Raw genomic sequence first — 27,361 nt, 5'->3', positions numbered from 1 at the left:
TGGGATTCCGTACAAAGTTCTTCCCTGTTTTGTTTGCAATCCCTCACATGGCTAGCCACCTATCATGCTGGATCTGCAGTGTAGATCATATGAGGAATTAAATGCACCTTTTTGTTGTAGCACCATGCATCTATGCCTGAGCTAGGGTTGAACCTGATATGAGGAATTAAATTCAGCTTGTATTTCTAGCACACAAACACCCCCTCAGTATTTCTACTCATTTAAAAAATTTAACTCTTTACTTCTCTATTGTTCACCTCATTGATCAATTGTACAATTTCACAATGTATGTATTGTGGGGAGTTCTAGCATACTTATTGATTGCATGACATTACGGTTTGATATCAAGGATAACTGAAGTCAGCTGATATGAGTGCCGAATACCCAGCATATGCTAAAAAGCTCCCTGAAATATACTGTAACTGTTGGCCTGGCTTCTTTCAATACAAGATTTATTGTTTAAGTACCTAGAATTCTCTTGCCTATTATTTTCTTAGAAAGATTCAGTGATGTTTCAGCAATAGGTACACCTGACATGGCATCCATTATTTTTTTAAATTATTTTATCTGCCTCAAAATTGGGTTCCTGTCCTATTTTTGAACTTCCAATGGATGGAGTGGATATCCTAGGGACATCAAGGTAGTTCTCTTCTATTTGTTTTCTTTTCTGATTTCTTTCCTTGAAAGTTTTTTCTTTGTCCAACTTCTTCATACATAGTTTCATCTACAGACGGTTGGATTCACTTCTTTCAAAGACGAGAGACTTCTTTGAAAGTGGGGATTATGTTCTTCTACCAAACATGTATGCAAGTGCTGGCCAATGGAACAAAGTGACAAGAGTGAGAGAGGCAATGAGAAACAGAGGAGTTCAGAAACCAGAGCCAGGTAACAGCCTCATCGAGCTACATCCAACAATTTAGCTTGAATCAGAACCAACCAGAAAATGGAATGAAGCAGTTGGTACTACAAAAACATGAGTTTATGCATGCATTTACTTCTTGAGTAAATTCAGAAAAAAAGTACTGCCATTTTCTTTTGAGATCCAGAATCCTATAAATAACATCAGCTATGAGTAATTATCCAGTCCTGTCATCTGCAATAGTATAGTACCATGGGGCAAGGTACAGGGATCCAAATAACTATTATGATGGGGCTCACCATGGATGGTGGAATACCTCATAAAGCTCCTAGATTTGAATTTCCCAACCCCTTTATTTACTGTCCTATTGATTTTTTGTACTTGGAAAATCTAGATAGCAATTGGAGTTCATGAACCTAAGTTAATACCCCCTTCAAACCCATATATCAGGTGAATGCGTTGCTCCGTCTGGTGACTCTTAACAGCTTACCTATGGGCAGTGGCAGTAATGTCATTTGCATTTCTTAGATATGATTAATATATACATAGAGATTGTGTACTAGGCCAGGGTTTGGCCTAATAAGTTTTAAAGTAGGTTTGGACATAGAAAATCTGATCCATGTTAGCCCAGTGCAGGCCTTGTAATATGCATTGGGGAGTCTTCCGACTCAAGGCGCTTGCCTACCATAGGTGAGCTGACTTGGGCCCCACAGGATATTCATGGGTTAACAAGTTCCTAGAATGATGAAAACTTTGATAATCTGGCAGAGTGAGATGGATGACATACAGGCACTTGGCAATTACATAGGATTGTGTACAGGCCATTGATGAGTTTCAAAAACCATCATTTTCTTCCGTATATAATGTGGCCCACCTGATGACAGGCCTGACCTGATTTTTGCTAGAGTTACATTCAATAGGAATTAAAAATGCTAGAGTTATTTATCCATCGAAGTAAACCTAGGCCCTGTTTGGATACGAGGAATCTGTGGAAAAGAATTCTTTTTGCAGAAAACTACTGCTGTTTTTTGTTTACACTGTTTGGATTGTAAAAGAGTTTATGTGTAGGTGTGATTGTGGATGTTCTCTGTCAAGTAGCATAATTTTGATATTTACAACATATGTGTAGGTATGGTTGCAATCACTTAATAATGTCTCCCTTGCAGGTTCCATTGAGAAGTGACCAATCTTGGTTAGTTATGTAAAATATAAATATTGATGAATGGGGCCAGTAGCTGCTCCGGTTACAAGTTTTCTGTTGGATGCGGCTTGTAGTTGAGCTCATCGCAGGCTAGGCTGTATGATGTATAAATGAAGTGGGTTTAGAGATAAGTTATTGTGGCCCTTTGTCAGGTGGTGGATGTGTATGGCCTGCTTCACAAGTTCGATCCAAACCACTTAGAAACTCAAAAACTGACTGAACCATTGTGAGCTGTCTGTTGAACCACTAAAAAGTTGTACAAACTGCAGTTGAACACGTATCAACTGTTAGGTTTTACCATAATTACATATGTAAACACATTTAAATCTATGGACATGGGGATGATATCACAGTTCAAGCTGGTGGTTGAAATTGCAGGGTGAACAGTTTGATCTCCAGCTTTTTTTCTTTTTTCTTTTTTCTTTTCTTTTCTTGAAAGCATTGATTTGTAATGCAGCATTCTCATTTGTTGCAGCACACTGTTGTACCTCTTCAGCACCTTGTAAGCTTTGGTCTTAACCTTGTCAGCCGAGCTTTCGAATTTCAGGTATGTAAAAATGTAACTTAACAAAGCAATGTACCCTAAAATCCATATCTGTAGGATCTGTGCTGGGACTGTGCACATCTGTATCTGCAATTTGTCTCCTGTCATCATCATCATCTCAATTTTCTCCAATTCGTGGTTGGGTTTCAAATGATATATTGGCAAAAGTTCTACAGTTGGCTGTCCACTGGACATCAACCCTCTCTTTTACTGAACTTGCCACGACAGAGGCTAACATTGACACCACTCACATGCAAGCACGATTCCACCCAATATTGACCCCCAAGCCAACTATCGGATGCACACCCCATAGTTCCAAAAACTCAGTATTGGGGCTGGCCTATGACAGATATAAGGAAGCAAGCATGCAAGCTAAGGACAGTGTCGATTGAAAGAAAGAAAAACTTTGTAAAATCCAGGCACAAGACTGGCCCATTTTTTGGGCCTGGTAACCGGGCCATGCTTTGTTCTACAGGTTCGAAATGAGAGCTGTGCCCAGCCCATAGCAAGATAGGATAGAAGCCATTAGGCCATCCTGTCCATTGACAGCCCTGGCAATGAAGGAAACAAAAGCAAACCATGAAATGCTGAGAAATTTTCCAAGTTAGATCAAACCAGAATCCAATTTTTAAAGATTAGGTTTTCAATAGTAATGTCAGCAAAAAAAAGTAATGGCAAGAAATTGTTCTACACTTTTTTTTGAAAGATGAAAATTTTATTGAAAGAAACAAATAGAAACAAAGCCTATAGGGCAAGAGAGAAAAAACAGCAAGCTATAGGAACTATAAACATCTTTTGTAAGTGGGGGTAGTAGGGATCTGTGGTTTCAAACTTTTGGATTGAGTTAGACATATCTAAACAATTTATTTTTTATCTTAGTTTAATTATAGAGGGCACATCTAAACTCATCTAATCTCTTTAATTTAATCTTAGTTTTATAAGATTATAATTTGTGATTTGAATTTTGCATTTGCATGTCTTTAATTTAATCTCTTTTGTTTCTTTTCTTTTTACATGTGGTCACTTGGTCATTTCAAAATACAAAGGCACCCATTAGTGTTATAATGTTGCCAACCCACCTCCATTATTTGGAATTCACCAAATTCTCTCGATGTGTTGAAAACTTCGTTGAATGCTCCTTATGTTGAAACTGAGTGAGACATTAGAAGTTTGAAGTAGCTCCAAATGAATTGAATTACAAGGTTCCAATGCATCAGGTTGTGTGAATCTTTTCTTTTCCTTCTCTTTCTTTTTCTCTCTTTTTCCCTGTTTCTTTTTAGTTCTAGGCATCACACAAAGCTGGATACTCCAACTGGTTAGAAGTATACTGGATATTAGATGCATCATAAACTTATTGTTTTGAAAATGCAGGCTGAAACTGACAGGGAAGCAGGAGGAAACAATGAATCATCAGTGAAGTTTAAGTCCAGCTAGTCCTTTAGCCATTGTCTACTTATAGAGACCTAGAAGCATTAGCGTAAGAACAGATACAAGGCAATAATTTATTTATTTGTACGGGGTTTTGACAAATCTCTTGATGTGGATCAGGTGAAGTTCTATAAATCCTTTACCTTTATGAGTGTATGCATGTGCTTGTAGTAGGTTTTGTACTTGGGAGTACTTCACTAGGGGTGTTAGACAACTTTATCTGAAGGAATGCTACTCTTGGACCTGCATCCATGGTCATTCACATGTGTAGAGTTGGCACACATGCATGGTCCAAATTTCTTGTCCTTTTTGTCCTTTTTGTTTGTTGGTAATTTGTCTGTTATACCAAATCTTGCTAGTGACATTTTCGGTCACTGACCAATGAGCTCACTTGTACAAACTGAAAATCGAAATAGTACTCTGTAATCCTTCAGACGGAACAGTGTATAATACATGTTGTACATCATGCATACCAACTGTTGGATGAATTACTTCAATAAAGAACGTTTTGTGTGGATCTCACCTGTGGGACCATCTTTTTCTATCGATGAATGGGCACACATGGATGTATGGTTGAAGACTATACCATTGATGCCCCTTTGGATAAAAGTAGAGCTGGTCTGACCATTTAAACTTTTCTTTCATCATTATGTGTTTTTACACCTTATAAATTTGATGAACTTTAACCATTTTTGCTTTTAGCCCTGTTTGAGGGATACCATTCCGATGATAAAAATGCAATTGCCAAAGTAATTTTTAGTCTGTCCAGATACATAAGGATCCATCAGAGGGATGTTTCAGATCATCAAAATATACAATCATGTGTACTTGGCTTGTCTATAATTGCTTGAGCCAAGAAATGGGCCTCAACCACTAATTATCCTTATATCGAATGCTTACACAGATGCATTGAGGTCAGAAAGCCTCGAGCTTGTGCAACCCAGCTCTCTTACAATCTAACACAGGCCTGGATAGAAGGTGTGTAATATCCAAGCTTTCCATCAGGTGGTTCCCCACTTCTTGATGCTATGGTCCAAAAATCAGGCAAGTCCACTCCATGTAAGGATCACCCACAGCAAGGGCCCCACACCCTTGGCTTATTATTATTATTATTATTTTTCTTACCAATCTTCATTGCTTCAATATAATGAAGGGTTTCCATAATGTTTGACTTGTATTATGTATTTATCTTTGGTTGTAAGATGCTTATTCAAAGTGGAAGTAACTATATAGAGTGTAGGCTCAGGGGTCTACAATGCTTACATGGATGCATGATCAAAGCTACTCATCAGGTACAAGCCACTATATCGCTTTCCTTGTGCTAAATTTTGGTCCATCCATATTGAGTTGCATGCTAGTTAATGCTTCTGTAAAAAGGCTCATATTGAGTTGCATGCTATGATGCTTATGATGCAGTTTTATCCTTGAAGAAAAAAGGGAAGAAAAATCTGTCCACATATTTATAAAAAAAAATTCCATAGCTATTCTCCTCCATCTGCTAGTTACAGGTATTTATTGGTTCCTTTTATTTTATATCAAATTTGTTTTTTGGTTATTTTATTTTGTTTTGTAAACTTTTGTCTTTGCATTGGTAACTGAAGGTGGAGCATTGGTAATAGAGGGGGGCTTTGCTGCTTCATATGGGGATGGATATGGACTTCATTTGGTATGGTTGTTTTTGCAGGAAATATTTATGACTGAAAATTTAATTTTAGATAGTGTAACTTAGATTATGAGTGTACATACTGTTTTATTACCTGACCTCTATGCATGGCAGGGTGGTGCTGACAAAGGTCCTCTATATGGCATGAGTTCTCTTGTTCTTGGGGTGCATTTGAGAAGTCTCGCCTTGGGCGTCGCTGAAGTCCGTTGATTTTTTTTTTTTTTTTCCTTCTGCTTTTCCTTGTGTCTCAATTTGTAAATTTTTTGTCCATTATGTAAGCTTTCATTCTTAGGCCCTCTATAAATGAGGCTGGTTGTAAATGATTTATAAGTTGTGTTTGAATGCTAATTTAAGCTTGTAAAGGTCTTTTGATTTAGAAGATTCAGCCTAGCAAAATTTTTACTTGTTTTTATTATTTATTCTTTTATACTGTAAAGGAGTGGTGTTTTAAACAGATTTTAGCGGCGTTTGATGGCGGCGTTCGATGTTACTTTTAGCGGCGTTTCTTGCAAAATCTACATGCATTCCGAATATCTTTTAGTGGCGTTTTAAAAATTTTTACCGGCGTTTCGTAAAGTTTTTGCGGCACTTCATATCGTTTCTACCGGCGTTTTCATAGTTTTTAGCGGCGCTTTAATAGTTTTTAGCGGCAGTCGGCAGAGTCGCCAGTAAATGATAATAAACGCCGGAAAAATTAACGAACGCCGATAAATAATACAGCAACGCCCCCGTTTTGCGGCAGCCGTCCGACCGCCGGTAATTATTATACCGTCGGTTTTTTAGACTTTTAGGGGCGATTATGGCCACTGGTAATGCCTATGTTTTTTTTGTAGTGACATAGCTATGGATATAGGATAGCAATCCAAGGGCACCAAGCAAACACAAGAAACACAAAGATTTAACATGGAAAATCCTTGCAGGAAAAAATCACGGTACAAAGCGACAAAAAATTCTACCATGAAAGCACAGATTACAAAGATAGAGGACTCACCCGGCTTGAGCAATCCTCAAATCTCTCATTTTCTCCACCCCTTAAAACCCTAAAATCCTTTTAGAAATACTTAGAACCTCTTAGAATACCTCTCAATCCCGCATACACTCCTTTATATAGGTTTAAAAAGAAGTAGAATCAGAATAGGAAATAAAAATCTCAAAATCTACATTTCCGCAAATAAATTGCATAAACCTTTGATGTGATCAAAACACTTTTGATGTCATTGAAGAGACACTAAAAGAGTTTAGCGACTAAACATAGATTTTGTGAAAACTCTCGATTGCTCGACTCGACTTCGATGTCATTGAACATGTCTTCGATGTTATCGAAAAATGACACCAATATGTCCAGCGACCAACAGAAGAAACCCGAATAAATTCGATGGATTGAGCACTATTCGATGTCATCGAAGGTGACATCGAACAGCCAGTCGATGGCATCGACAAACTCTGTATTAGACTAGATTTAAGACATCTAATACAACAATTTCCACCATGTCTTCAATTTTCAACCATGTAACTTCTTGTCATCATCTCTTATCTTTGCATCTCATCATAACTTTCAATTAATGTTTCTCATGCACACTGTCTTCTTTTTACGCTATCGCCAAACCCAGAGAAGTTGCACAGAACTTGAACTCCTCTGTAAAAACAACCTTGGTGAGCATATCTACTTGATTTGAATCCACATGCCCTACCTCCTTTGTTCCTGTCTTCTCAAAAGTAAGACTTATACCTTCGTACCTCGAATGTATCGAAGTAATCATCTCACCGCATCCCAATGTTCCTTGCCGGAGTATTTGCTCACAACACTGATTAGTTGTGAAATAACTCGTCTAATATAGACCATGACATGCACTACTAACTGCATTCAAATAAGGTCCATTAGACATATCCTGCTTTTTCTCATCTCTTTTGGGACATGTCCTAAGGAAAACTTGAAGAGAGTCATGTAGGGAATGCTCACCGGCTTTACCTGGTCCATCACATACTTGATCAATACCTACTCAAGGTATTCTGCCTGAGATAAGTAAAGTCTACTCATCTTCCAGTCTCGATGAATATCAATGCCAATAACTATCTTTACAGCCCCTCCAATCCTTTATCTTGAATGTCCCACTTAACCGAGTCGTTAGTACGTTGATTTCAGACATGTCATGATTAGCGATCCACATGTCATCAACATACAATTCCTAACTTACTATGAAGGAATCAAATTTTATACCATTGCCTAGGTGACAGGTCATACTACGACCTCCTGCAAACTTTTGTTCTCTGCCCCTTTAACTTCGAACCGATCTGGTTGCTTCATGTAGAACAACTCTTCTAATTTCTCATGCAGAAGTGTTATCTCCACATCTTTCCGTTCCAACTCAAGATCACATTGGGCAACCAGCGTCAATACAGATCTAATAGACACCTGCTATACCGTCATTGCGAATATCTCTAAAAAGTCGATCCCTTCTATCTGAGCATGATTGACATAGGGGAGGACATGAGGTCGAGCACCGTCTTCCTCAAGAGGATAATTATTCCGAATCCACGGAACTTCTCTGGACTCCTCACAGAGACTTCTCGAATTTATGAGGAAAGAAAGCAAGAAAATAAAAATAAATTCTAATAAATTCGAAATTGATTAATGAATGGAATAAAAACAAGTTCACAACCCTTTAAATAGGGATACCAAGCAATGGAAAAGAAATCAGAATCAAACTATAACTAAAACTCCTAAAATTCGCGACTTACTATTTATAGACGGTCATGATGCCTGATTTAAGGTCCGACGGTTCGAATTACTTTTGTCATCGACCGGGGCTTTTCTGATCCATCTTGGCCATGTAACTGTCCGCGACCCTCTCTACATCAATGACACTTTGCTACCAGCTTCGCTTTGTATCTATGTTGTATCCTCTTGAAGATCCACCTATATCCAACCTCTTTTCGGCCCACTAGAAGCTCCATCGGCTCCTATGTGTCGATTTGGTACAACGAGTCCATCACATTGTCTATAGTCACCTTCCACTTCTCAGCAACAGGAGCCATCTGAATAGTAGACGGATCACCCTCACCCGTAACGGGAGCATATGTGATATTAGAGTCATCCATATATCTCACCAATATCTTTCGATTATGCTATGTGATTTTTCTCATAGGTGGCTGCTCCACTTGCTCTGTATTTCTATCTGCGCGTCTCAGCCTTCATGCCCTGCTCGCTTATGTGACCATGGCTAGTATGCCATACACGTGCGGAGGTGGAATCCGCTACAGCCACTGTAGCTCCACCTGTTGAAGTGCTCACGATCAACCTGTAAAGATTACTGAGTAGTTGCGCTTTCATGATTACCCGTGCCTCTTTAGATACTTTAATGACACCATCAATACTTGTGATCTTTCAGCCCATTGCTTCAAGTACACTAAGAGAAATCAGATTCTTCTTTAAAATTGGAATATCCCTGACACTAGTCAAGGTACGCTCCGTCTCATCAAACATCTTGATGTGCACCATTCCAACAGCCACAACATTACAGGCAATGCCATTGCCTATAAACACCCGTCCACCATCGCACTCGCTGTAGCTGGCGAACCAATCTGATAAAGAGTCATGTGAAAGGATGCCCCTGTGTCTAGAATATATTCGCCCTTACAATCATCTTATGGGCGTTTGATCATAGACACAGATAAGACGTCACTATTACATCCACTCGATCCATCTGAAATGACAGCATTGGCCTCCCTGTACGAAGCCTTAGATTCTTCTCTCTTAGATTTAGAATTTTTACAATTAATCCTTCTTCATGTGTCCTTTCATCCCACAATTCCAACACTTTAACTTATTTTTGCCTTTGCCTATGGACTTAGGTCTTGACCTTGAGATCCTGTACGTTGCTCAAAATTTCTGCCTCTCATAATCAGTATATCAGAAGATGTCCTCATATCGCCATTTAAGCCTTCTCTTGAAGGGCTGAGATAATGGTGTCTATACTCAGGATTTTATTTGTGGTACACATTGTGTCTTTGAATGACTCATACGATGCAAGAAGGGAATTCAAGAATATACATGTATGTTCTTCATCTTTAACCACTTCCTCTATATCCAGTAATTTACATATCAATTTATTAAAGTTGCTGATGTGTGCTTTCAGATCTCCACCATCTACCATCTTGAAGGTATAACACTGTAGCTTCAAATGTAGGCGATTTTTGAAGGACTTCTTCACATAAATGTTCTCTAACTTCGGCCATAAACTAGCCGTGATTTTCTCTCTCAAAACACTATAGAGAACCTCATCCGTGAGACGTAAATGGATAGAGGCCAAAGTATTACTATGAAGGTTTTCTCATTTTTCATCCTTCATAGTATATTTCCGCTCCTCATGAGCCTTAATCTCGCCTTTCTTAGTTAATAGGCTAATCATCTTAACCTTCCATAACTAAAAATTATTTTTGCCTGAGTACTTCTCAATTCAAACTTGGCGTTACCCATTATTGTTAATTATTCAGATTCAGATCTGCGCCCCAACGATTGCTCTGATACCACTTGTTGAAATTTGGTCTGCAGAATCATACAGATATGGATCTAGGATAGCAATTCAAGGGCACCAAGCAAACACAAGAAACACAGAGATTTAACGTAGAAAACCCTTGCGAGAAAAAACCACGTATGGTACAAAGCGAAAGAAAATTCTACTATGAAAGCACAAATTACAAAGATAGAGGACTTATCTGGCTTGAGCAATCCTCAAACCTTTCCTTTTCTTCACCCTTGAAACCCTAGAACCCTTTTAAAAATACTTAGAACCTCTTAGAATATCCTGAAATACCTCACAATCCCGCATACACCCATTTATATAGGTTTAAAAAGAAGTAGAATCGGAATAGGAAACAAAAATCGTATAATCTACGTTTCCGCAAACGAATTTACGTAAACCTCCGATGTCATCCAAAAGACACTACAAGAGTCCAACGACTAAACATAGATTTTACGAAAATTCTCGATTGCTCGATCCGGCTTCAATGCCATCGAAAGCATTTCAATGTCATCAAAAAATGACACCAATATGTCCAGCGACCAACAAAAGAAATCCCAAATAAATTCGATGGATCGAGTACTATTCGATGTTATCGAAGGTGACATCGAACAGTCAGTCAATGACATTGACAGACTCTATATCAGACTAGATTTAAGACATCTAATATAACAATAAATCCGTTTTCCTTAAATCTTATCATCTCTTCCTATTTCTTGCTGTACTACTTACCATTACTTCATTTTCTTTGCTAAATTTTCAGTCCAAACTTTTCTTCCTACAATATGATGGACCCTTACTTAAGCCTTAGAATTGCCTCATTTTCGGGCTTATACACTAAAATATGGATAGATGGTGTGGATAAGACCCATCCATCGGTGGCCACTCAAATCTCCTGCCTGTTCCCAGCTAGCGATAGGCGGGGGTAGGACGCAATCCGCGTCCCACCTTGTTAGATGAAGCCAAGCCATACGAAATCCGCTCAACCACTTGTATCAGATACTTTGCTTTACTGACGTGACTCTTTTATGCCAGTTGCAAAAGACCATGTAGCTTTTGCAATTATCACCAACAATGTTTGCATTGCGCGATTGATGCACGTTATCCTCAACTGCTGGTTAGTGTGTTGCAACAGCTTATTAGTTAACCATCACGGTTGAAGATTTGGTCCATTTTAACCATTTATATTCTCAAAATACCTTGCCTATATAATTCGATTTATACTATTCAAAATCACCTCTCCAAAGGGTGTAGACTCAGTCGGGCCGACCTTGATGTATGTGTCACATATCTAATTTATTTTTAAGAATACAAGGTCGGTCAAACTTGATGGATGGATTGGATCTGACACATGTGTAGCGTGTACACGGACTTCACTGCCACGTGTGCATAGCAAAGCTCAAACTTTGTTTCTTTGTTACTCTAGCAGAGTAAGATGGATGATTCCCAGGCAATTATAAATTAAATACAAATCGCATATTTATCATGAGCCACAGAATAACTAATCGATTTGGCTGTTCATTGGATGGTTAAAAATGAAAAAATAAAAATAAAAAATCAATGGTCATATTTCAACAAATAGGTGTCCCTGAATCAAAAGTCAATGAACCTCGATCGTTACAAGACCGTCACTTAGGAACTGTCAATTCCAATATTCGGTGGCTTTAATGTGGGCCACTACAGAAATTTCTGAGTTCCTGCGTATCAACATCGTACGCCACAAGACGCGTATCTTAAGCCAATGACAATCATAAGACTCGAAGTAAAATGGCGTTTTCTTGCTCAACTCTACTGATAGCTTTCATGAGATCCCACCGGTTCATAGGTAATTAACTTGTCTCTACTTCACCATGGAAGGAGGCATCCTGACGATCCAAAACTGAGGCACGTCACACGTACACCGTAGGAAACAGGGGTCTCCAAGCTTATAAGTCATCACATAATCTAACATAAGGTGCACCAGATATGGAAAGAGGTGGCTATACATAGACATTCAAAGAATCAAATAATAATAATAATAATAATAATAATAAATAAATAAATAAATAAATGACTACATGCAGTTCCAAAGCATTTAGGGAACCATTGAGGTTTAGCGTGGTCAAATTAGATTAGCCTTGTAAGTGATGGGGTCCCGTAGAGCATGTTCAAAAGTTATTCGACTTAGCATAACCCACATCTCTAATAGAGGCACACTATCCAATTAATCAAATCCCAGCATATTAGGGAATATGGACCTTAGTGGTTCCCATACCCACTGAATTGTCTCTAACAAAATCAATATAACTAGCGAATTGGGATGGACAGAAATTGCCTGAGACCGGGTGACCTGACTCTCTAGGCCATGCACTGATTTGGACGGAGGATTGCCTAGAGACCTCACCAAACGCTTTTGGGGCCCACCATGATTTATGTTTTTTACCCATACGTTGATATGTGTTTCAGCTCATTTTAGGACATGAGCTTAAAAATGAGGCAGACCTAAAGCTTAAGTGTATCCCACTATAAAACAAACCATGGGGATTAAATGCTTGCCATTGAAAACTTTTCAGGGGCACGGAAGTTTTAAGATCATGCTGATACTTGTGTTTTCGCCTTATAGGTTGGATGGCACATCATGGGCGGTATTCTTATCCCTGCTATGTGGTTAACATGAGATTTGGATATATTTTAATTTTAAGTTTATATCCACCAAAGTTTTGAATCAAAGTAAAAATTCATGAGGTGTTATTTCAACGTTCTGATTCACATCACCTATGATGATTTTTCAAAAGAACGGAGTCACATCACCTATGATGATTCTTTAAAAGAAATACGGATTGGCCACTCCCCCTGCCACCAGCTCCGTGGCTGATGGTTGGTGCTCAGTGGGCCTCACCTGATATATGTGTTTTATCCATTCCGTTCATCCATTTTTACAGACTTGATCCCAAAAATGAGAGGGATATAAATCTCAGGTGGATTACACCACATGAAAATAATAATGATTGGATATCCACCATTAAAATCCTCCTAAGGCCCACTATACTGTTTATTTGACATCCAATCTGTTGATTAGGTCATACAGGCTCAGATGAAGATAAAAAAACAAAGATCAGCTTGATCCAAAACTTTTATGGCCCCCAAAATATTTTTAATGGTCGACCCTCATTCAACACTGTTTCCTGTAATGTGGTCCACTTGAGATTTGGATATACCTCATTTTTGAACTCATACGGTAAAATGATATGTAAAAATAGTTGGACAGCATGGATGAAACACACACATCATGGTGGGGCCCACATAGCACCGACCACCAGCCATTGGCTGATGTCAGGGGAGTAGCCAATCCGTTTCCGTCTCCAACAATCGTACATGTACGTGGACATATAGCGTACGGATAAGAAGCAAAGTCAGCAAGTCAAAATCAACTGCCTATTGACACCAAAAGGAGGTCCAAAACGTCCAGTTTGAGTTGCAGGTTTGTCAAAAGTGGAGAACAAATGACCACCTGCGTATGAACCTTCACTTCTGCCGGGGTATCAAATAACCATCCGTGACATTCTGATACTCTTAGAAGTAGGGCTGTGACTGGGCCGGGCCTGGGGTAGGTAACAGTCCGGATTTTGAACTGTTCGGGCCGGGCGTTCAGGCGGGCCTATTCAGAATTCAGATTTTCAGGCCTGAGCCCGGCCCATTGACACCCCTACTTAAGAAAGGGAGCGGATTAGGCGTTACCCGGGTAACATGTTAGTGGTGTTGCCCCGACTGCATGACCCACCTTGATGGATGTATTGTATATCTACACCGTCTATCGATTTTTCCATTTCATTTTACAATTTGGTCCAAAAAATTAAACAGATCTAAATCTTAAGGGACCACACTAAACGAAACAGTGGTTATTAAATGCGCATCGTAAAAAACTTCCAATGGCTCACAGTAATGCTTATTTGCATCCAACGACTTGGCTGGACAAAAAACATAAATATCAGCAGTATCCAAAACTTTTGTGGCTCCCAAAAAGTTTTTTATTGTAAGAATTCAATCACTACCGTGTGGTTCACTTGAGAATTGGATTTACTTCATTTTTGGGAACGTGCCCTAAAATGACCTTAAAAAAAACTTAAGGACGGCATGGATAAAAATATAAAAAATAAATAAAAATAAAAATAAAATCAAGACGGTCCCACTGTCAAGACCACGCCCTAACGTGTTGCCAGGATGACACCGATTCCGCTCCAATTATAAGATATCATCATCTTCTCCCTCTCTTGGTGTAGCTTGCTTTCAGTACGCTTTCTCTGATTCAAGCAGTCTCTCTCAACTTGAAAATGTATTCTCATCTTTCTCATCTTTTCCATCTCTTGCTTCTGTTTCTCCCTCTTTCTGCCCTTTCTCAAGCTGACCATAACATATACTTAGAGTCTTCTCTTTCCACCCAAGACGAAAACCTGTCATGGCGTTCTCCTTCCGGCGATTTCGCCTTCGGATTCCGTCTCCTCCCAGAAAGAAATCTCTTCTTGCTAGCAATCTGGTTCGACAAAATACCTGAAAAAACGATAGTTTGGTGGGCAAAAAGTGAAAATCTGCTGGTGCAGAAAGGATCAAGAGTCGAGCTAACTAACGTTGGCCTCATTCTCAACGATCACCAAGGCCAAGTGGTGTGGCAAGCCGATTCCAGCAATGGTGAGGCAGTCGCATCAGCCTCCATGCGTGACAATGGAAACTTTGTGCTCATGAGCATAGATTCTACTATTACATGGGAGAGCTTCGACTATCCAACCGACACCATCTTGCCTACCCAGGTATTGAGACTAGACACCGAACTTCGGTCCCGTCTAACAGAGACCGACTACTCAAAGGGACAGTTCTCACTCCGTGTACAAAGTGATGGGAATTTGGTTCTTTATCCCGTTGTTCTCCCCTGGAAAGATTTTGTTTACAATGCTTATTGGGCTAGCATGACTGTGGGGAACGGTACCGAGCTGGTTTTCAATTCATCTGGCCGCATTCACCTCACGCTAAGGGATGGAGGCTCTTATGATCTTGCAGCGGCGAACGGAGCTCCAACAACGGAATTCTATCAGAGAGCGGTATTCGATTTCGATGGGGTTTTCAGGCAATACGTCCGACCAAAGACCCAAATTAGTGATGGGAGATGGTCCATGTCATGGTCCGTTGTGTGGTTTCTGCCAGAGGACATGTGTTCTGTTGATTTCGGTAGGTGGGGTCCCGGCGTTTGTGGATTTAACAGCTACTGCAAGATGGATGAGAATCAAAGGCCGAGTTGTCATTGCCTGCCCGGGTATTCCTTCCTGGATCCAAACGACAAATACAAAGGGTGCGATCACGACTTCCAACCACAGAGTTGCAGTCAGAACGGATCCAAAAAAGAACCTCAGTTCGAGATGACTGAGTTGCTTAACATGAATTGGATGGGATCGGACTATGAAAGATATAATTATGTGAATGAAGATGGGTGTCGGAAATTTTGCTTGCATGATTGTTTATGCATGGCGGCTAGTTTCTCTAATGGAAATTGTTATAAGAAGAAGTTTCCGCTCTCCAATGGGAAGATGGATCCGAGTGCTGGAAATAAGTTTCTCATCAAAGTATCAAAAAATAAATCCGCTTTTCCAACTCCAGGCGTAGCTAGAAGGAAGAAAGATCGATCCACTTTGATCCTCGCCGGATCAGTACTTTTGGGTGGCTCAGTATTTCTCAATCTCATCTTCTTTTTAGTGATTTTATTGATTGCTTTCATCTCACATCGCAGAAAACTACCAGAAGTTAAGCCAAATTCGAGCATGTTGGGAAAGAATCTGCGTTGCTTTACTTACAAAGAGCTTGAAGAAGTGACCGGTGGATTCAAGGAAGAATTGGGTAGCGGTGCTTTTGGAACTGTTTATAGAGGTTCCCTAGCGCTCGGCGATTCTGCAGATTCTGCAACTTCCGTGGCAATCAAGAAGCTAGAGAAGGTGGTCGAAGATGGCGAGAAGGAATTTACAACGGAAGTGATCGCAATTGGACAGACCCATCACAAGAATCTAGTTCAACTGATTGGATTCTGCGATGAGGGGCCACACCGACTTCTGGTCTACGAGTTCATGAGCAATGGAACTTTATCAAGCTTCCTATTCGGAAGGTCGAAGCCCAAATGGTACCAACGGTTGCAGATTGTATTCGGAATTGCAAGAGGGCTCGCTTACTTACATGAAGAGTGCAGCACTCAAATCATACACTGCGATATAAAGCCTCAGAACATACTTCTGGACGACTGTTTCACGCCCAGGATATCTGACTTTGGATTGGCGAAGCTTTTGAAGACGGATCAGACCCGAACCAACACGGACATCAGAGGGACCAGAGGGTACATGGCGCCTGAATGGTTCAAGAACATGCCGATCACAGCAAAGGTCGACGTCTACAGCTTCGGCATCGTGTTGTTGGAGATCATTTGCTGCAGGAAGAACGTTGAATCAAAGGCGGGGAACGAAGAGGAAGTGATACTGTCTGATTGGGCTTACGATTGCTACAGAGAAGGGAGACTGAATCTGTTAGTGGAGAACGACCAAGATGTGGTGATCGACGGACGACAGAAGCTGGAGAGATTGGTGAAGGTGGCGATTTGGTGTATTCAAGAAGAGCCAGCTCTAAGGCCTTCCATGAAGAAGGTGACACAGATGCTAGAAGGAGTGGTCGACGTTTCTGCTCCTCCCGATCCGTCTTCCTTTGTTAGCTCATTAGGTTGAATCCGATCTACAGCCGCTCATCATCACTGTTTCATGTTTGTAATTTTCGCTTCGGTAACTATTTATAAAGTGTGATCCTACACTTGGAATACCTTGATAATTTGACAGATGGCTATCCATACAATGTGTACTGGAGTGAATAGACGGTCCAGATTGATCCATTCATCTGTCTGACTAAAACATTTTTCAAAATATGAACACCCAACTGATTATTAGCCGGCTACACACATGCTCGGGCATGGATGGGACCGACCTGAGCCATTGGCAGAGTCAGGTTGATAGATCAGCAACATTTCCTGGGTTGTGGTGTCCTATCCATTGTGCCGTTCACCGTTGTGGATGGAGCATAGCCAACTAACTGAATTTGGATCCTGAATATTAGATTTTTTTTTTTTTTTTTACTGCTCATTTATCAGCAACTGAATGAATTGCTAGGATTACTGCTCATTGGGCTTCTGGCTACGTGCTATCCCCTTTGATTTGAACGATTTAGATTGATGTGCGTGTAGGTGAAGTGCATAGTAGGTGGCCCTCAATCTTGAAATTGGTGGGTGAATTATCTATCGGTTTGTGCTCACATTTACAGTTTTGAACCTCACCAGCAGAGATACTTTCGTAATTCAGTTTCACATTTAGGACGTCAGCTGCTGTGAGTCTTGACCAAAATGCCCTAAGGTTTGCTCCAATACATCCGCCCTACTCCAAAATAGATGGGGCTTAGCTTTGGAGTTGGATCAGACTTTTTACTGTAACAATTGAATAAAATTCTTATTTGGATCATTTCAACCATTGAGTAATTTGGCACTTTTTGCATTGGGCATGAACCGTCATCGTAATCTTTCCATACACAAAACGTTTAAATATTCAATTCGATTGTAATTTTTTGCATCTCCTATCTAGTGGCTAAAAAAGATCAAAGACAGACTATAGTGAGACAGTGACTGTGCGGCTCACCTTCAACACGGACTATTGTGAGACAGTGAGTGTGCGGGCTCACCTTCACGTATGTATTGTATATACATGCTCCATGTGGTTTTCTACCTCATTTTAATGTATAGACCAAAAAATGAAGCTGATCTAAACCTCGGGTGGACAAAACCATGAGAAACAAAAATGATCAAATGTACACCATTAAAAAGGTTCTAGATCAAGATGGTATTTACGTTTTCCCTTCATCAATATTGTTGATGCACAAATCTGGGCTACCCTCCTCCGACCTCCAGGCACCTGCACAAGAAAGAAATAAAGGAGACTCTGTCTATAGCAGGGGACCCTCCGATGCCAAAGTCAGGCTTGGAATCTGGGTCTAGCCGTGTTCAAGAGGTTTTGGGCAGGAGATTTTGTGTACCTTTCCTTTTCGATGATTCTCTTATTTATAGCATTTCGTAGGGACATATGGCTCGTAATCTTAGGCACTATCTCAATCGTTAGGCGAGATGTGCGTTAGTGATGAATGTCAACAATTACCCTTGAATCGTGCGTTGGGCGGTTACTTGCATCGTGCATTACTGGGGATGATCTTACACCAAGATAATGTTGGCCGAACTTCATCGATCGACCAGGGACAATCTGGGCCGAGCCCATAGGAGTCGAGATCTATCAACCGACCGAGGACAATTCGAGCCGGGCTTATCTGAGCAGAGCCCCATTGGTCAATCAAAAAACAATCCAAGCCAATCCAATCAGACTAAATCAGTCCAAGCTATAGCTTGGACCTGATCTCTCGTCGGATCCAATTGCTCTCAATGGTCCCTTAGCTTTTTCAGGTCATTTGGGCTTCGGTGAGCATGAGCGAGCAGGAACTCGTGACCACATCCCGCTGGGGGTCGTATTCGTGGGAGCGGACGTCAGCTTCATACCAGTCTTCCTTAGTGAAGTGTTTCGGGGTCGAGCGTTCGGCGGGCCGAGCTGACCTCGAAGGTGGTCGGACTATATTTTCCCATAACAAATATGTAAGATGGAAAATAAACATTATGGTCAACCTTAGGAACTTTTTATGATGGCATGTTGTAAAATGAACTGGAAAAAAAGGATGGACGGATAACATAAATACACAACACATACATTAAGGACAGGGCCCTGACGCACAGGGAGGGACATGATGAGGTCATTCATCCTCTTTATACTAAAAATAAAAGTAGGAATAATTTCTAATAAATTTGAAATAATTTAATTAATGATAAAAATATGAAATGACATTTCTTTAAATAAGTAACTAAAACACTAAAAAAGCTTGACTTATTATAAATATTAAATATACTATTTACAAACAACATCTATTCCTATTAGGCTTCATGGTTTTTAGCCAAAAATAGCAAGTGTCCAAATTTTCCCAATCATATTGTTATGGGAAAAATGGTCTTGCTCAGCTTGGCAAAGTCACGGTAGCATCGGTGTCAACATCCCTAGAAGTAAAGCACTCCCCCACCGAGCCAACGAGTAGAACTCGAAGTTGGGCCCATCTAAAATCCGAGCAGATCACTTTCTTCTTCTTCTTCTTTTTTTTTTAACGTAAAAAAGCCTATTTCATTGATAGGAAGAAGGATATAAAAAGGGGAGCTCAGGCTAATAAAATGATCTTGAGACCCCGGTTGGAAAACCAGCACATTCAGGAAGGCCGAACACAATGCTGGCCCACCTATCGTAAGGAACTATACAGCAAAAAACAACAGGGAACTTAGGAGACCCGCACCCCACCCAGCCCAGTCCTGTCCAGGAGCAGCTCACCTCTGAAAAGGAAGGGGAGATGAGAGGAGTTCCCAAAGAGACTGAAATGTTGGTTGGCGCTGGCCCAGCGAGCGAGGCTGTCGGCAACCCTATTGGCTTCTCTCGGGACATGCTTGATGGTCACCGAACCAATGAACCGAAAGGAATCAAACTTCTTCTTCCAATAGTAGATACTCCAGGGAGCATCCCCCTGGCTGGAGAACAACTCAACAATTGCAAGAGAATCACTTTCCACTTCTATCGATCTAAACCCTTTGTCGAAACAGATGGATAGACCATCCACCACAGCTTTTACCTTAACAAGAAAGCTGGATCCTTGGCTATAACCTTTTGAGAAGGCGACGACATACACCACCACTCCCCAAGGGGCCGAGATTCCCTCTAGACGAGCCGTCAACATTCAGCTTTAAACGCCCCAGGTTCAGGCGTGTCCATTTCACAAAAGAGATCGAGTGGGAGGGGCCAACGCTCTGGGGGAGGTGGAGGTCAGCCCGGGCCTCTCTGTCTACCTGGTTTTTGCACGGGGGAGGTGAAAAGCTCTCGCCAGCTGGATCAGCCAGGCCCTAACTTGATGAATGGTCTCCTCGGCACTGGACTGGACCCCATCAAACCTCATGGAATTTTTGGACTTCCAGACTTCCTAGAGGATCAGGGTAGGGGTCAGCCCTCTCAAAACCCCTAAAAACGACCCATTGGATGCCACGGCCCACCATTAGGAGGCTCTGGTCCTGGCCGGTTGGTCGAGGAGGAGATCAACAGATAGAATTAAGGAGAAATATGCCCAAACAGCAGAAGCTAGCTCCCCTGAAACAAAGAGGTGCTCAATGGACTCCTCCTTATGGCCCAACTGGTTATAGCAAACGCAGGATGAGGCCAAGAACACGCCCTTGCTTTTGACGCTAACGTCCACTGAACGGCGTTATGCAAAATTCTCTAGACAAACATCCCAATCTTCGAGGGAGGAAAGAGTGCCATGCCCACCTGGCCCAACAATGCGACTGGCCCCAGGCGCGGATGAGGTGCCAAGCAGACTTAACCGAGAACTGACCTGATTTCTCACCTGTCCAGACTACACGGTTAACCTCTCAGTTCAACGAAATGCCTTCTGCTATTACATGCTAACGAACAGAGGCTGGGAGGGAGGCCGGGAAGGGGACATTGGGAATGGGTCCAATCGGCCCAATGAAATCTCTAACCTGCAAGTTCTGCAATTGCGGAGGGACACTCCTTACGTTCCACCTCCTGAGGGAGCCCATGCCCGACTAGTTGACGTCCTAGAAGCTGTTACCCCCATTCCTCGCTAGCAGCCGAGGTGGTCGTGAAGGAGTTCGACCAGGTTTCTCAATTTCTTCCAGGTAGGGGAATCCGACCTGCGTTGGATGGGGAGAACATGGAAGCCAACAATATCGTACTTAGACCGCAAGAAGCTCGCCCAAAGGCTGCTGCCATGGTCGTAGAAAATGGTCGAGGCTCTCTTCAGCCTTAAGGCTGCCGCGACATCCCTAAGGCGCTTAATCCCTAGCCCACCTTCCGCTGTTGGGAAGCAATCTTGCTCCAGCTAATCCAGTGAAGATTCTTCTTGCCTTCAGTCCAACCCCAAAAGAAGTCGACGAAACAAGATTCGAGAGTGGCTAGAGTCTTTTTGGGGACCTCTATAGCAGCAAGGATATAAATGGGGATGCCCGAGAGGACGTGCTTGATGAGGACGGATCTGGCAACTTGGTTGAGGAAACGAGCCTTCCAACCCAAAATACAGGACAAAATTCTATCCACCAGGGGCTAGAATTAGGAGGAACGGATACACCCATTGGACAGCGGCACACCCAAGTAGAGAAAGTTTGGAGCTGATCTAGCAATCCCGGACAATGTTTCAATGCTTTTAATCCTGCTGGCGGAGGTCTTGGAGGAAACAACGAAGCTGCTCTTTGTGGTGTTTATCTTGAGGCCTGACACTCTTGTGAACTTGTTGAGGAATGCCATCAAGCATCTAATGGACCTAGTGCCTCCATTCGTGAAGATCGTTGTGTCATCCGCGAAGAGAAGGTGGGAGACAATCTGAGCTCCTCTGCTGGTCCTGTAAGGCTGGCATGAATTTGATTCTACCAGCGAAGAAATGCCCTTGCTGAGGGCCTCCATGCATAAAAAGAAGAGGCTGGGCGAGAGGGGGTCTCCCTGATGGAGGCCTCTTCCCAATTTGAAGAAGCCAGTGGCCTCGCCGTTGAAGAGCACCGAGAACCAAGGGGACGACCAGCATTGCTCCGCTAAAGAGACCCAAGATTGACTAAAGCCGAACTTGAAGAGCACACCCTTGAGGAACAACCAGCTCACTCGATCGTAGGCTTTTTCAAGGTCTATCTTGAAGATGATGTTGCTGCCACTGACCTTCCTATCTAGGTCCCGGAGCAGCTCTTGCGCCAAAGCGATGTTATCAGCTATGGAACGGCCTTGGACAAAAGTCATTTGCACACTCGAAATAAGCTTGGGGAGGATGGAATTTATCCAAGCAGATCACTTAACAGGTCGGTGTAACGTGGATATTGATAGATCAAGCACCTGGCTATCAAGTTCTTCTGTAGAGCTTTCACGTTGGCCTGGAACCCAGAAGAAGTCATTATATGCACCAACCGACCAGATCCTCGCCTGCGAGCGATCGAGATTAACCTACCCATGGACTCGGATCGTCCTTAACAAGGTTCAGAACATAGGGTCGGGTCGGATGGAACGACCTATAATCACGTTTAAGAATTATTTCCAATAACGCATGCAAGGAGTGAATTCCGGCGCACGATCTCAGGGTAACTGCCAACACCTTCAGTTGCTTAACTTTCGCATAATGGCAGAGATCGTGCCGAGAACAATGGACACGTTTAACCCAACCAAATGGTATAAATAGGGAACTCATTTGCAAATATAGGTACGCAAAATCTCTCACCTGAAACCCATTTACACTACTTAGACCCAGATTCCTAGCCTGACTTTGGCATCGAAGGGTCCCCTACTCTAGCCAGGGTCTCCTTTGTTTCACTTATGCTCAGGCTTACAGAGCTCGGTGCAAGTGTTCGGAGCTTGGAGAGAGTGAGAGAGATGAATTTCTACATCATGACACATTATTCTCCTAACTTTTCTAAGCCCCTTTTGTGTTGGGCACCACTTATGTCGATACCACTTAAAGGATCAAAATTTATACTCCAACTAAAATTTTCTATTTATGGTAAAAACGAAAATAAATGGAATTGTTGATCATATGGATCTAATGGATGCTATGAAAGTATCTGTAATCCGCTCCGCATCAGCCCCATAATCACAGCCTCACCGAATCCCCATCCTAGCTTGCATCACTAAAAAAACCCACATTGGAAGCCATTGGATCGTGAGCCCACACTACCAGCCTGGTAGTGTTGGGCATTGTGGGACTATTATAATGCATGTAACACAGTCTATTTATTTTATCAGCCCATTTTAGGGCATGATCCCTTTTTTTTTTAAAAAAAAATGCATATCACTTGAGCTTCTGATTTGCTTTAGCTTTGTGATCATGCCCTAAAATGAGGGGACAAAACGGATGAACGGTGTTGATATAAAACATATACATCATAGTGGACTCACCGGCGCAAAACATCACCTAGCTAGGTGGTGTTGGGGTTACCACCCAATCTGCTTTAAGTCGAGCAAATCCGTCCATCAAATTAAGGGTCGCGTGCGTATTCCAATTGTGTGCGTATGAGATAGCCGTGCACATCCACCGGTGGGTGCATCGTATTAAATGTGACACGTTTGGGATCTTAGCTTTCCTTCAGGTGAGATATCTTCTGGTATAAAATAAAATTAAGGCTATTTCACACCTCAGGTGGGCCACAGCAAATCAAGACAAAGAATGGCTAGAAGAGGAATTTGAACCGTCACTTTACTTTGCATATTGTGGCCGAACTAAAGTGAGATTTTCTGAATTATCATCCGGAATAATATCTAAGCATTCTTTCCAAGCTTATGTAAAGCTTAGATCTCACAAAGCTACTCCATATTAGCACGAGTGCAGGTACGGCTCCACACGGGTCTTGGCATTGCTTCTACTTCTAGGAATCTTATCCCGTCATCATGGCCCAAAGATTTACACGGTCTGGATCAGTTGCAAGTATGAAAAGTGTCACCACCACTTAAAAAGCCGCTGGTCAAATTTCGTAAATTAGAAAAGGACACGCGTTCTTCTTTTGAGTGTAAAGAAGATTAGCTACGTACATTGACCAAAAGACTCAAAAGGTTTGCTCGTTACATCCAGAAGACGATACGTCGGGACTTTAACCCTTGAATTTCAGTCATCTTTCAATGATCCAAGCCGTTCATGTGACAAGTCTCACTTATTATGGTAGAAAAAGAAATCAAAATTTCAATCTACTGTCCACAATTTTATTACTTTGAACATGAACGGTCACCGTAAACGTTCTACAATCAATATATTTACCTATTGAATCTAATAGGTATTTTGGTTATTCCCCATCCAAGTAAAGCCCAATCAAATAAACGGTTCCTTCCTCTAGAAAAGCCTAAATTCTAACGGCTAGAATCTCCATTTATCTTACCCTAATGTGTTGGGAAGTATTCGAGGAAACTTCCACTTTTTTAGCCACAGAGGATTGAGAGCCCAGCTTCCTGCCTGTTACACTCGCAATTCCATCCTACCGTCAATGGCTTCTGCTCTTTCTCATCTTCTCTTCTTCTTCTTCCTTCTATTTCTTCCACTCTCTACCACCGGCCAAACTGGCCCCAACATAAGCTTGGGATCATCTCTCTCTGCGAACAGCGAAAACTCTTCATGGGTCTCGCCCTCTGGCGACTTCGCTTTCGGATTCTATCCTATCGCCAAAGGAAATTTCTTCTTGCTAGCAATCTGGTTCGATAAAATACCCGAGAAGACGATGGTATGGCTCGCGAACAGAGATAATCCAGTGCAACAAGGATCGACGGCTCAGCTCACAAAAGATGGACGGCTCGTGCTCAAGGACCATCAAGGCCGGCTGATATGGGAACCCAAATCCATAAATGGTAGTGTCTCATATGCTGCCATGCTCGACACCGGCAACTTCATTCTATCAAGCAGCGATTCCGTCGTTAGATGGGGAAGCTTCGACGAGCTGAGCGACACCATCTTGCCGACACAGGTGTTGAATTTCGGAGGCAAGCTTTCGAGTCGTCTGACAGAAACCAACTACTCCATCGGAAGGTTCGAGCTCCGTTTTCTGCCAGATGGTAATCTCGTTCTTAATCGCTTAGCTCTTCCGACTGGAAATGCTTACGAAGCTTATTATCGGAGCAATACATATCTGTCGGGTTATCAGGTGATCTTCAATCAGTCGGGCTACATTTACGTCCTACAAAGGAATCAAAGCATACTCAATCTCACGCCGACGAGTCTTGTTTTAACGGAAGACTACTACCATAGGGCGACGCTTGACATAGATGGAACATTCAGGCAGTATAAATACCCAAAGGCTGGTGCAAGCGATAGGAGTGGGTCTGCGGTATGGTCTGTAGTGTGGTCTGCACCCGATAACATCTGCACGGCTGTCCAAATCAGAATCAACGGCAGCGGTGCTTGTGGATTTAACAGCTATTGCAGCCTAGACAATGATAGATGGGCTGTCTGCCAGTGCCCTCCTGGGTTTTCCTTCTTCGATGAGAGTAATAAATTCAAAGGTTGCAAGCCGGATGATGTTGTACAAGCTTGCAAGCTTGATCCGTCGAGGAGGAGGGATTTGTTTACACTGTGGGAGAAGGAGGATTTGGATTTTCCTGGGCATGACTACGAAATGCTGGATTCCGTAACTGAGGATGAATGTAGAGATTCTTGCTTAGATGATTGTCGCTGTACGCTTGCCCTCTTCCGTGACAGGAGCTGTTGGAAGAAGAGGTTTCCTCTCACGAATGGGAGGATAACTCCTAGTTCCAGTAGAAAATCTCTCATTAAAGTATTAAAAGCGAATTATTCACAGCTTCTTCTTCTTCCAGAACCGAAGGAGAAAGATCAAGAGACGACGATCCTCGTTGGATCAATGCTTCTAGGCAGCTCCATGTTTCTCAACGTCGCATTCTCATTAGTTATTTCTCTGTATGTTTGGTACAGATACCATAAGAAATCGCGGAAAGTTCAACGGAATCCAAATATGCTGCGATCAAATTTGCGGTCTTTTACTTACAGAGAGTTGGAAGAAGCGACAGATGGGTTCAAGGAAGAATTGGGTAGGGGCGCTTTTGGCACTGTTTATAAAGGAACTATGCAATTAGATTCCATGGCTACTTCCGTTGCAGTCAAGAAGCTCGAGAGAGTTATAGAAGAGGGCGAGAAGGAATTGAAGACGGAAGTGGGAGCGATCGGCCGGACCCATCATAAGAATCTAGTCCAATTGCTTGGATTCTGCAACGAGGGGGCCCACCGTCTTCTGGTGTATGAGTTCATGAGCAATGGATCCTTGGCAAGCTTGCTCTTTGGGACCTCAAAGCCCACCTGGAATCAACGGTTGAAGATGGCGTTCGGGATTGCAAGAGGGCTCAGGTACTTACATGAAGAATGCAGCTCCCAGATCATACATTGCGATGTAAAGCCTCAAAACATACTTCTAGATGATAATCTAATGGCCAAGATTTCTGATTTTGGATTGGCAAAGCTATTGAGGACAGACCAGACCCGAACAAGCACAGGCTTCCGAGGCACCAGAGGTTATGTTGCACCGGAATGGTACAAGAACATGCCGATCACGTCCAAGGTCGATGTGTACAGCTTCGGTGTAATGCTTTTGGAGATTGTTTGTTGCAGGAAGAACGTGGAATTAGTTCTGGGGAATGAGGAGAAGGCAGTCTTGACAGATTGGGCCTATGGATGCTATCGAAGGGGGAGATTGGACATGTTACTGATGGACGACCGAGATGCAATGGAGGACATGAAGAGGGTGGAGAGGCTGGTGAAGTTAGGGATTTGGTGCATACAAGAAGAGCCATCGCTGAGGCCTTGTATGAAGAAGGTGACACAGATACTTGAAGGTGCAGTTGAAGTTTCAGTGCCCCCTCACCCTTCTTCTTTCATTAGTTCACTTAGCTGAGTTGAAACTTGAAACCTTCCACCTCCCTCCAGTGCATACACTGGATGTTCGGTATATGCAAGTGTATGGGTGCATGTGTGCATTCTCTTTTGTTTATTTCATTGAAATTTTCTGTTGTGTTTTGCCGAAGTATCTCTTTCACTTTTTGCCTCTTGTCAAGGCCCTTTTGGCGGTAACGTTTCTGCAACTAGCATCAAAGTATCTACCTAGAGTACTTTGATCATTTAGAAATTACAGTTCGCTGGGTTTCTTTGTTGTTGTGTTTGAATGCATGTATTATGGGAAAATATGGGCCGACCTTGGAAGAGACGGACTTTGCTCGACCGATTAAGTTAACTCACCATAGCAGGGCAGACGACTAAGGCCAATGAGCCGAAACTCGGCTCGTCAATGACAGCTTGTCTAATCCAGTCCAGTAGTAACCAAAGTTCAACCTCCAAGTTCTTTTGTAGAGCTTTCACATCAACCTGGAACTCGGAATATGTCATTACACATCCCCACCATCAGCTCCAACCCAATCCTGGCCGACCAATGGCCAGGCTTGACCTGCGTATGGGTTCAGACCGTTAGAAAACGGACCCAGACTATAGGGTCAGC

At 42.1% G+C, this 27,361-nt stretch overlaps 2 protein-coding genes and 1 long non-coding RNA gene across 4 annotated transcripts; all 3 read left to right on the top strand.

The window, feature by feature from the left end:
* The first annotated feature begins 4,531 nt into the window (after positions 1–4,531).
* LOC131222406 (uncharacterized) lies at positions 4,532–6,076 on the top strand. 2 transcript variants are annotated; one of them, XR_009160033.1, is made up of 3 exons: positions 4,532–5,091; positions 5,235–5,324; positions 5,449–6,076. It is a non-coding gene; the product is annotated as an uncharacterized LOC131222406 (long non-coding RNA). The 2 variants fall into 2 exon arrangements; XR_009160032.1 differs by having other exon boundaries at positions 4,532–5,324.
* An 8,277-nt stretch (positions 6,077–14,353) lies between these two features.
* LOC131222405 (G-type lectin S-receptor-like serine/threonine-protein kinase LECRK3) lies at positions 14,354–17,102 on the top strand. The gene has a single exon (XM_058217457.1). It carries the CDS (start codon positions 14,526–14,528, stop codon positions 16,944–16,946), a length of 2,421 nt encoding a protein of 806 aa, XP_058073440.1. The 5' UTR covers positions 14,354–14,525; the 3' UTR covers positions 16,947–17,102.
* Positions 17,103–24,247: 7,145 nt separating this feature from the next.
* LOC131222404 (G-type lectin S-receptor-like serine/threonine-protein kinase LECRK3) lies at positions 24,248–26,992 on the top strand. Its single transcript, XM_058217456.1, has one exon. The coding sequence runs from the start codon at positions 24,356–24,358 to the stop codon at positions 26,762–26,764; it is 2,409 nt and encodes an 802-aa protein (XP_058073439.1). The 5' UTR covers positions 24,248–24,355; the 3' UTR covers positions 26,765–26,992.
* Positions 26,993–27,361: the final 369 nt, after the last annotated feature.

The sequence above is a fragment of the Magnolia sinica genome, chromosome 13 (assembly GCF_029962835.1).
Source record: "Magnolia sinica isolate HGM2019 chromosome 13, MsV1, whole genome shotgun sequence".
NCBI lineage: Eukaryota > Viridiplantae > Streptophyta > Magnoliopsida > Magnoliales > Magnoliaceae > Magnolia > Magnolia sinica.
This window is presented reverse-complemented; position numbering and strand designations above follow the sequence as displayed.

Excerpts from the sequence above, each read along its gene's own strand:
- LOC131222405 (XM_058217457.1), top strand. The coding sequence starts at position 14,526 with ATGTATTCTCATCTTTCTCATCTTTTCCATCTCTTGCTTCTGTTTCTC.
- LOC131222404 (XM_058217456.1), top strand. The coding sequence starts at position 24,356 with ATGGCTTCTGCTCTTTCTCATCTTCTCTTCTTCTTCTTCCTTCTATTT.